At 37.4% G+C, this 11,451-nt stretch overlaps 2 protein-coding genes across 2 annotated transcripts; one reads left to right on the top strand and one right to left on the bottom strand.

The window, feature by feature from the left end:
- The first annotated feature begins 4,888 nt into the window (after positions 1-4,888).
- On the top strand, positions 4,889-8,647 carry LOC106174551 (phytanoyl-CoA dioxygenase domain-containing protein 1 homolog). Its single transcript, XM_013556155.2, has 6 exons — positions 4,889-5,343; positions 5,602-5,716; positions 6,352-6,515; positions 7,279-7,497; positions 8,028-8,204; positions 8,436-8,647. The coding sequence occupies exons 1-6, from the start codon at positions 5,245-5,247 to the stop codon at positions 8,469-8,471; spliced, it is 810 nt and encodes a 269-aa protein (XP_013411609.2). The 5' UTR covers positions 4,889-5,244; the 3' UTR covers positions 8,472-8,647.
- Positions 8,640-11,425, bottom strand: LOC106174552 (ubiquitin-conjugating enzyme E2 G2). Its single transcript, XM_013556157.2, has 5 exons — positions 11,236-11,425; positions 10,535-10,616; positions 9,969-10,087; positions 9,633-9,773; positions 8,640-9,353 (listed from the first exon to the last, which is right to left on the bottom strand). The coding sequence occupies exons 1-5, from the start codon at positions 11,276-11,278 to the stop codon at positions 9,241-9,243; spliced, it is 498 nt and encodes a 165-aa protein (XP_013411611.1). The 5' UTR covers positions 11,279-11,425; the 3' UTR covers positions 8,640-9,240.
- Between the last annotated feature and the right edge of the window lie 26 nt (positions 11,426-11,451).

Consider the following 11,451-nt stretch of genomic DNA (forward strand, 5'->3'; position numbering starts at 1 on the left):
TGTTCTTTTATTTTTATATGAAACAATGTTGATAAGGAAAGTAGATTTAATAATCGGGGAAAGATTGAGATAAACTGTTTGACGCCTTTCAAATTCAATTGGTTAAATCCGATCTGTAAATCTCGTCTTATTGGCTTTCATACTGACGATTTTTTATAGTAAAATATCTAAAATTGAAATGGTTTGAAAACTTACTTTTGAAAATATGCTTTTGTAAATAATTGGTTATAAGCGTTAAAATATCTTACCTGCTGAAAGAATATATCTTAGACTTAAAAAAAAAACCATTTATAAATTCAATTTGAATTTACTCAGAATCTTGTGTTTGGAAAAGTGTTTAATGTACATTGGGACAAACTGATACATCAGCCAGATAACATTTTCCTAAATTTTCTTAGTATAATTGGCTTTATGACAAGTACTGATTTAAGCTACCACAAACTGATTCATTTTAACTTTATCTTCATATGGATGCTTCAATTAATTTTTTTGAACAGAAAAATTAGTGAAAAAACCTTGAATCAATTTTGAATGGTTTTCTGAACCATGAACCATAAAATGGAATAGCCTTGCTCAACCTGCCACCCCTCAAGTGGAATGGAATCTCCCAACCTGCCACCCCTCAAATGGAATGGACTCTCCCCCCACCTGTCACCCCTCAAATGGAATGAACTCTCCCCACCTGCCACCCCTCAAATGGAATGGACTCTCAGCACCTGTCACCCCTTCAAAAAGAATGAACTCTCCCCACCTGCCACCCCTCAAATGGAATGGACTCTCCCCACCTGTCACCCCTTCAAAAAGAATGGACTCTCCCCACCTGTCACCCCTCAAATGGAATGAACTCTCCCCACCTGCCACCCCTCAAATGGAATGGACTCTCCCCACCTGTCACCCCTTCAAAAAGAATGGACTCTCCCCACCTGTCACCCCTCAAATGGAATGAACTCTCCCCACCTGCCACCCCTCAAATGGAATGGACTCTCCCCACCTGTCACCCCTTCAAAAAGAATAGACTCTCCCCACCTGTCACCCCTCAAATGGAATGGACTCTCCCCACCTGTCACCCCTTCAAATAGAATGAACTCTCCCCACCTGCCACCCCTCAAATGGAATGGACTCTCCCCACCTGTCACCCCTTCAAAAAGAATGGACTCTCCCCACCTGTCACCCCTCAAATGGAATGGACTCTCCCCACCTGTCACCCCTCAAATGGTATGGACTCGACCCACCTGTCACCCCTCAAATGGAATGGATTTGTCCCACCTACCATCCCTCTGCTGGAATGATCTGGTCCAACCTGTCACCCCTCAATTGGAATGGACTCGACACACTATACAACACTTACGTGGAATTGCCCCACTTGTCACCCCTTAAATCAAAATTGATTGGTATCCCCGAACTCCCATAATATGCATGGTTCGTCAAGTTAAAACTGTTACCATTCACACTAAACTCAATCTATAAGACATGTTTTTGAATATCTTATTTATTATATGATATGAACATTTTAAATTTGAACGGAATTTATCAGAAAATTGACAGATCCACAACTTACACGTTTTTCAAATAGTACATTGTGTCGATTTTAACTTTTACAAATCTTGAAAGTTAATTTTAGTTTTAATTTGAGAAAGCAAAATATACAATATTTAAAGTCGACTAAAATTCAGTATGTATAAATATAATTTTTACTCCTTTGTCTTTTAGATCAAATTGAAAACAGCGAAAATAAAGGTACATTTATTTTTTACTTGCTCATCAATCACAAGTGTCAGATTATAACATAAATTAATGATGAAAACAATATTGACTACAAAGTATATTATAAAAGCAAGTATGAGCGAATCAATAAACAATCTTACTCGAGTTTCAACTCGCAATATTGTCATGGCATTTTAAAATTCTTAATTACACTCTGTTATAATTTTTATTAAAAATAATATTGGATAAAATAATTATTGCATGTGTTGTGCGTGTAAGAATGTGAGTGTGTGTAAGAGTACGCGTTTGCACGCGTGTCTGTGTCCCGTTCCAAATTGCGACTAGAAGACTAGGGGGCTTCTATCCCACGCACAAACATTTTGCAGAATCTTGCCAAAGGATCTGGCTATTCTGAAATAAATAAAAAACGTTTTGATAATGATATTAAAATATATTTCATCGCAATGAAAACTTGAGATTAGATCAACTGAAAATGGAAAGAGAAAAGCTGGCTAAACACCAGATTAAAAAAGTCGACTGAAAGAAGGTATGTAGCTTAAAATTTTAAATACTTCGATATTTCGCAATAAATTTCAATGACAAGAAATAATACGCCCAAACTAAGGAAGGCTGTTTCAAAGTAAAGGCAAAAACGAATGTAGTGGGTGCTACTGACGTAGACCTACAGCTTTTCTTAATACAGTGAACTACACAAACAAAATAAAAGTTTACGCGATATAGCATATTATAATTTGTAAATCTGCATGAATTCGTAAAAACGCGAAAAAGGATGAAACATTCTTGGTGCTAAGAACATCTTAATCATAAATGACATAGATCTAGAGACTATTCAACCCATTTCAAAAACTTTCAAATTGAAACAAGCTTTTGACAAACACACACACATAACAGGCTGGGAGAAGTATACTGACGATAGTCATTCACACCGCTTTATCGAATTATGCACATGGGACGTAACTTACTTCCACTTTCATAGGCTAACAGGAAAAATTTTACTCACCAAACATATTTGCCTAAACCATAGATCCCTAACGCTGATGACATGTTCGGTCCTGCGACTTCACCACACCTATACCGTGTCCTTACTTGGTCAAGCTGTCAAATGACCAGTCGAGAAAACAGTTCGCACTACGCTGAGCGACTTATTGTAATGCAAATTACAACAGGTATGGAGCGTTCTGATTGGGGAATTACTGTTGTAATCATTCTCAAGGAACAATGATTTCAATGGACTTACAGACTTTTTGGACAAGCATATAAAATCCCTGCTGTAGAGAGCCTAAGCTATGTCTGTCCATTCGGCAGTTTCTTTTCCATGCAAATGAGTTCAATACACAGGCCTTCCCAACTACCAGACTCGGCACCTACGGGTCCAGAATAAACCGGTATATCTGACCACACTACCCGTTTTCAAGGTGTGTGTCAGATCGCATAAAAGAGTATCATACCCTATCACAAATTCTGTAAGCCTACCTGTCATCCGGGTATCGCGCCTCGTTTTCGTCAAGTAGGAGTCGTATGAATACAACAGACGACTCCCTCAATCAGGGGGTGGAAACGCGCTACTTATATGATTAAGACGAGCCTAGCCGTCAGTACCGGTTATTGTTATGTGACCTTGAGGAGCAATTAGGTTTGGTCGTTGCGGCACGCATCAACAGTAGTTGAACTACCACACCTGGGTCTTTTGTTTTTGACAACTGTTCACTCGTCATCGAGGCGCTTGTTCAAGACTACAGGCTGATATCTACTAGTAATACCAGTGGCTTCATTAGTAACGTTCCCACAATACTTAAGTTTTCTGTCCGTGCGTACAAACCCTGAAAAAGGACAGCCTCGCTGACGAGAACAATGGACGTTTCTCGCCCCTCTCTAGGATTACCCCTGCCCTCAATCTCGTCCATCCCGGTAGTCACGAAAATATTAAACCCCCGACAGAATATGCTTCTGCTATCAAAATTAGGTCTACTTTTCTAAATTAATATATAAGTTTGCAAGTTCTTATTTACAAAACATCATTGGCTATGTCCGAACCTAAATTTTATGTTAAAAATTGCGGTACTATCAGATTTTAGCATAAACAGAGAAAATTGCAGCAGCGCATGAATCTAGATGAGATGCACTACTTTCCAACCCCGCTTAGGATCATTGCTATCACATCGCGCACCAGGCAAAATCGGTGTGGTGGCTGATACTCTGTAATGCGATCTGACACACACCTTGAAAACGGGTAGTGTGGTCTGATAAATTAAACCGGTTTATACTGGACCCGTAGGTGCCGAGTCTGGTAGTTGGGAAGGCCTGATACAAGTTACACTCAGAATCCGGTGTAACGTGACAGAGAGTCCCTCACGATAGAGGTCCGCTTCCCATTCATTTGTACAAGAAAGACACGCCCTAGATTTTGGACCACTTAGGTCAGGCTAACCATTATAACTATATGGAGAGCGAACTTTCTGTTTAACTGACCGTCAGTTTCGTTACACCGGCATGCTTCACTGAAAAATGACCACAAACATGTACTTTACAGGATTTATCCAGTGACTTTGAGAGAGTAACAACCTCATAACGTTTGTTACATCTAGGTTTTTCATCGTTTCATTTTTTTTTTTTTTTTTTTTTTTTTTTTTTGTATAGATCTTACGCTTATTTATTTTTTTCACAAATAAACATCTTTTCAGATATATTGCTCTATTAAAACTGCTAACAAGATAGTTGTTTATCTAGATAGCTAAAGGGAGAGAAAACATCAGTAGATCACTGAGAGAAGACATCAGTTGATCAACAGTGGATCACAACAGACAAACAACAAACACCTTTTTTTGCAAACTTTTACCACCCTTAATTAGAAATGCACAAACGATCTTGCTCATTAGGTTCACTACCTTCAACTTTCTTCAAGGTTTTGTACTCGACCTTTTCGACTGATCTTGTGGCGATTCCCGCAGCTGACATTCAGTCAGCTCGGCAGAATCAACTTCATCACAAAAAAATGGATAAACGAGAACGAGACAGTTAAAACGACGAAGTCGACTTGAGTCTGTTGCATAAGGGGGTACATGTACATGTAGCACATCTACAAGTAAGTTGTAATGTCAATATTGCCAGTGTCTCTCAGCCAAACTTAGGTTGGGGGAGGGGAGGGGGGTAAACACACACAGAATCACAAGAAACAATGTACCAACAAACCCGGCGAAACAAAAATCAAGCAGGTGTATTAGTTTTTCCGTAACTCGGCATGCACCAACGTAAAAATTTCCGACTTCCGGGGAAGGTTAATTTAAGTGGGTCAAGTTCAGGCGACAAGTGGGCTTAGTGACATTCATGGAGTGATATTGAATATTTACACTTTGACAAGCACGTCTCACCCATGTCCTTTCCCAAAGTCAAAGTCTATGGTGCATCAAGGTATGCGGTGCTGCTCAGGCTACTGTCAAACTTTTGATTAATCAAGGTATCAGTCCAGGCCCCTGTCATAAAGTACTCTCAGTATATACATCTTAAGAAGGAGTGAAGAAAATGGACGTAAATTGGAAAACGACGGAAACAGCAGGTGAATGGTTTGCGAAACAAGATAAGGACGATTTAAGGAAACAATTTTCGGATAACGGGTATGTGGTAAGTTTGACTTATATGAAGTACATTCACAGATTGAGCGGGCGAACAAATTGTATTGGACGCTGTTTGAAAAGAAAAAGAATAACATTTAAGCAAAAGACTACATTCGTCTTCCACACTCTAAACCTCAACACATTTTAATTTTGTACTTTTCCACATATACATGCATTTTCAACTTTATATTGTGAGCTTCATCTGTCACTGAATGTTTGTTTATATCTTATTTATTTATTCATTTATTATATCTTGTACAATCAGGTAGTACACAACCTGTTGGACAACGATTCTCTAGAAATCTACCAAGAGATATACGATAAGCTTCTTAGTGGAGAGATAGATGCCAGTAAACATAGACACGACTTGGGATCTCACGGTAAAGCTGTATATGACCTCATTTCGTTTGCGGCAATGATATGTCCTTGTCGCCTTCGGCGCATTTCTTATATTAGATGAATTACTCGTTGGTTACGAATACAAAAGAATGTTTAATAACAGGGAAAAGTAGATTAATAACAAGCCGAATCATAATTGCACGCCTTATATCACAGTCGATTGTCGATTATTCATTTATTTATTATTATTATTTCTTTGTAAAACAGTTGACTCCACGTAACTTGACACCTTATTACTCGAATTGATTATTTTTTTTTTGGATTTTTTTCACCTTCAGATGAAGTTGAAAATAATGCAAGCATCGCCCAACTGGTCTTTTACGTTTACATTGTTTTTCCTGTGCCTTGTGTTTGTAGTGAAAAAAAATTATGATGATAAAAACATCGCTTTTAAGGTTAAACATTAACTAGAATCTTTGCGTAACTCTTGGACATAATAACGTAATTTTGTCCATGCGTAACTCAAACAAACTCTCTGGCGTTCAAGTTTCTTACGCGGACTCTACTTCATAATTTTCCAGTCAAAAGGAGTCACTAGCTCCAAATAGATAAATACATAAATAAATAGTAATAATAATAATAATAATAATAAATATTATTATACATACATTTTCAGAAAAGCGGAAGGTGATTGACCAGGAGAACGTGTGCCAGATCATGTGGCCGAGTGTGTATTTGCCAGGGTTGGCGCAGGGCCCGCTGCACCAGAGAACCAAGGCCATAGCTAACGTGATCATTGGGGAGGACGCCGAGTTCGACTTCGATATGTTGATTGCAAAGGTGGACTTGACTTTTTTGGAAATTTTTTCTAAGTTTCATTACTTACTTACAGTGGCTGTCAATTTTGGTCATTTTGTTGGACTGATGTGTTTCAAACTAACAAACTAAAATGATAATATTAATTTATGCCAAATGAATTATAAAAGGTATACAATGCGCATTAGAACTAAATAAATTTCTTAAATTGATTTTTTGAGAAATTGCAACAGTTTTTTCCTTTATAACCAAGTATAGTCACCCTGAGCTTCAGAGCTAACTTGACACTAACCTATTCACTGTAGCCTATCTTCATCGTGTCAAGTAACTTGACACGATGAAGATAGGCTACAGTGAAGAGGTTAGTGTCAAGTTAGCTCTGAAGCTCAGGGTGAGTATAGTTTACCCTATTCAAAACTGTTGAAAAAGATTAAGATTTGTAAACCTGCTTCTAAGTTTTAAGTTTGTAATTTTTTGGTCACCCACCAGATGAAAACTGGTAAAATTCACTGGTGATTTTAAAATTTTTAAAACTTGGTATTTAGAAATGGGTATTTCTTTGAAAGGTTTAACTTCGTGATTAAAAGAAATACGTTGAAATTGCCAGGGAAATTGAAAAAAAATTTGCTCTAAAAGTCTTACACAAATCATTTTGCGCAATCAATAAGACCATGCATACATTTCAGTTGTTCGTCCTAGAATACTTTGACAGTGCACTGGATGAATAAGTTTGGCATATTTCATAATTTCTGTATGTTTATATCCATTTAGTCTGTTTTCCGTATAGAGCCCGCACACAGAGACGGGAACCCCGTGGCACCAGGACGAGTCCTACTGGCCCGACATGCCGGACAAAAGGGCCGTGTCCTTCTGGTGTGCCATGGACGACGCCACGGTGGAAAACGGCTGCATGTGGTTCGTGTCGGGATCCCACAAGAGGCCACTGAGAACACACCGCCCGGTTAAAGTGGGACACCATATAAGGATGACCGACGACTGCAGCGAGGTAGGCGTGCACCATGAATATCGGAATGAAGCCCATGCAGGCTATTGGCCGACACCGTTTTCAGCATGTCTTGCAATTATAATTTCAAAGCATGCAATGCTCTTTACACCTTTATAGATCAAAATGTAAAAAACATCCTGGAAAGTTTTGAATTTCTTTTTATCACCAAGGTGCACCTTATCCAAAAACTGATTTGAAAGTAGCAACCCGTAAAACCATTTTCGTGCTCTTAATACTTTCGGGTCTCCATAACTGCTGCGAGAAACGTGATCTATAAACTCGTTTTCGAGCTAAAAAAATCTTATTTTAAATGTCACCGGTAAATTTTACAAAGAATAAAAAAATCAAAGAGCTCTTACAGATTGTAATTTTGATTTTTTTTTTCTTTTTGCGTTAAGGTCTAGCGTTCATTGCGCGACTTTTATCACCTATAACTGAAAACTCAAAATGGTAAACCTGATATACCATTTCTACCCTGTGAATTTCTTCGACTCAAAAGCGTATTCCACATTATTAATCACATCTTTCAGGCAGAGGGCCAACCGCAGCCCATCCCTGCCGGATCTTGTACAGGGCATCACGGGAGGACGCTTCACTACACCCGTGGGAACTCCACCGACAGGTGGCGCAGGGCGTTCATCGTCAACTACAGGCCGAAAGACATGGTAGCGTGGGAGAGAGAACATAATTTTGACCACGGCAAAGAGGTGGGTTCAGCGGTGCTTGCAACAACTTAACCTAGAATCACTGGGCACTTTTTACTCATGACATTTTGGCCAATCTACATGAATTCAATCTGTAAAAGAGTCTTTTGAAATGTAACATATGGTTTAGTTTTAAGAGTCCAAATGCTTGGCTCACTTCACAAACTGAAGCAATGAATATTGAATATTGCAATGTATGAAAATTAAAAATAAATATTTTTCATTAATTTCCAGTCAATGGAAAGTGCAATTGAAGAAGTGCATAAATAATCAGTGGAATCATAAGTCTGGGATAATAATGTAAAGAAACATTTTACCAAGGACATTCACATTTTGTCCAGTATGTTACCAGTTACAGGGTTTTTAATACCATAATGGTTGCCTTGAACTTGATGATTTGCAAAATAACTTCATCCTTGATAATAAAGTGACACACCATTATCAAACTTAATAATCTTTTAATATATTTGCTTATCATGACATATGAATATGTAACAATCTTTACTTGTTAAGAATGTGCCCCAGTTATATTCTAAGAGTTGCAATTCTGTGGCGTTACCAGACTAGACCCAGTTTTTTGTCTAAATACAGGTGTTCAACTATTTCCACACAATCTGTGTTAATCACATTTTCCTTACTAAGGAGGATACTCTATTTCTGTCAAATGAGGTCTTTCATCTCTCCCCTGAAACAGAATTACTAAAACCCATATAAAAGTGCATTACTCATACCTCATTCCATATTATACCAAACCTTTTATAAAAAGTTATTAAAACGTACAACAATTGTGCATTCTTATAATAAATATATCTTTTAAACAGTTTCTTCAAACATTATTTTGAATGTGTACACATGCAGCAAATTTGGTAATACATTTTATAATGAAATGTTGTGTTTTTTGTGATTGAACTACATCTAAATTAATTTCATGAATACATGACTAATTTCAAGAGTGTCTGAAAACTGTTCACAAATATCTAAGTTAAATTGCACATTGTCTTTTCCCCAGTAATGTCCTTTGTTCTCTAATAGGCCTATGCTATAACCCGAGAGATTTTCTGACTGTGCGTCGTGCTATTTCCTCAAACTCAGTTTTGTTTTCCCTCCACGTTTTTGCAGCATCAACATTTGCAGCACTTTCATCATTGGGCTCTGAAACAAATACACCAATTATTTTATGTACAAGTCATCTAGATAATTTTACAAAGATGACAAATTTTGATAAAAATCTGACTGCCTTTTGAATTAATGTATGAAGAATAAGCATTGTCATGTGTGCACCCCTGCATCTTTATTATATATTTCATTCCTGTGGCCATCCCATCTGGTATTGCGTGTCTAAATCTTATAAACTGTGCCCAGCCATTAACCCCTGTTACAGCGTGAACAAATTACAGCACGATCTTCTCACTGACAAGAGGACCTACATACCTGCCAGCATACTGACAACTGACAGCAGTATCTTCTCCACACTCTGCACTGGGCTCCACCTCTCAGCACTGGTTTCATAGCCCATGGGATCATCCCCTGGGGCATGTAATATTGATATACACACCCTGCCATCTGGATATACTATACAGAATGAAACAGCTTGGGATATTATATTAGATATCAACAGGATACATTCTGTGATACAATAGAAATCAATATATAAATCAGATTTTCATTAAAAGTTAAAGCCTCAATTTAGGATTACATTTCACATGGTTGTAACAATGTGTTTGGGGGAATCTGAAAACAAGTTACTTGTAAAACACCTAAACTTACTATTTGGATGAAAGAGGTCACAAGTGAACTTCATTTTTGGTGGGCTTAGAGGATAATCTGGTGGAAATATCAATCTTGCTGGAAATATTCCATCTTCAAAACATGTCCCCTCTGGACCACTGAAAAAAAGTGCTTAGCTCTAAATTTAGATTTGATGTCATTATATTTCTGTAATCGATACTGAATTACTTGGTACAAAAATAATCAAAATGTTTAAGACAGGAACATTTTTGGTAAGTAAAAGGCATGTCAATAGAACCAACTACAACACAGTTGTTTTAATTGCTTCCAATTCATTAAAATGTTTTGTAGTGTTCTCAAATTCTACACTAATCTATTTTGATTTCACTGCAATACATATTGACTTTATAGCAAGAAAAAATCATTCACTAGCAGTTATATTAATTATTTTTAGATAATTTAAATATTTTTCTTAATCTGGGCACGTACAGTATAGTAGATACAAAAAAAAAAAAAAGGAAAAAAAAAAGAGCAACAGTTTGAAATGTACACCATAGTGCTAACAAATCCAAGATTTTTTGACTAAATTCCAACTATTGTCTCACGTTATAAGTGCCTCCCACTCAAAGAAATTTTCTTCATTTATTGGGCCAGCCACAATACCTTCTGGTGGGTTAAGCGTCAACTCTGAATAAAAGTAACATAGAAAAATAACAACATGAGAGAAAATTGATCACTTTTCAAAGTTTTGACCAAATCATCATAATTTCCTTAGTGAAGAAAAATTAAGACCTTTTTCAGTTTGAGTGTTAAATCTTAGTGATGCTGGTATGTTTTGAGATGTTCCACCACCAAAACTATGCTACAGAGATCTTGCTTAACTAGCTTTCATTAATTCTCCACAAACTTGTTCCCTGCTACTTATAAGTATCTAGCTAAGTTAATTAATTAATTCATTGGGCATGTCTTGCATAGAGGTGTCATATGGGTGACTCTAGTCTTGTCAATCTCTCAAAAAATTGGATCTTCTCATTCTGAATGTAACAAACCTTAAGATAAATGAAAACGTCAATAAAAGGTTGAAATTCAGACTATAAACCCTTCAAACTACTGAAGCTTCACCAATCAAACTAATGGACCTTTGAACAAATGAACCTTTGGACCAATCAAGGAAGTCTATCTTTGGAATATCGAGACGCACCCTCTGTCGCAGGATACATGATACGTAACGGTAAAGCAATGAAAAGTGCGATCAGGCGAAAAATGAATGTAAATTAACATGCTACTCGAAATTAGTCACTCTCACGTTTATATTCGGCCATCAGCCTTTTCAAAGCTGAGCCTGCCATGCCAAACAAACAAACAGGCTGTCAGCTGTCACAGTAATTATTAGCGACAGCTTCCAAATCCTGCTTCGGTGCTTCCAGTGTTTTGGTACGACACACAGACAGACTCAACTTCTCTTGTTAGGTCGAAGAAGATTGGTCCATTTTGACGGTACTTACTTTTTCGCCAATCACAT

This window comes from Lingula anatina, chromosome 2 (genome assembly GCF_051362555.1).
Source record: "Lingula anatina isolate TDL-2025a chromosome 2, LinAna3.0, whole genome shotgun sequence".
Taxonomy (NCBI): Eukaryota; Metazoa; Brachiopoda; class Lingulata; order Lingulida; family Lingulidae; genus Lingula; species Lingula anatina.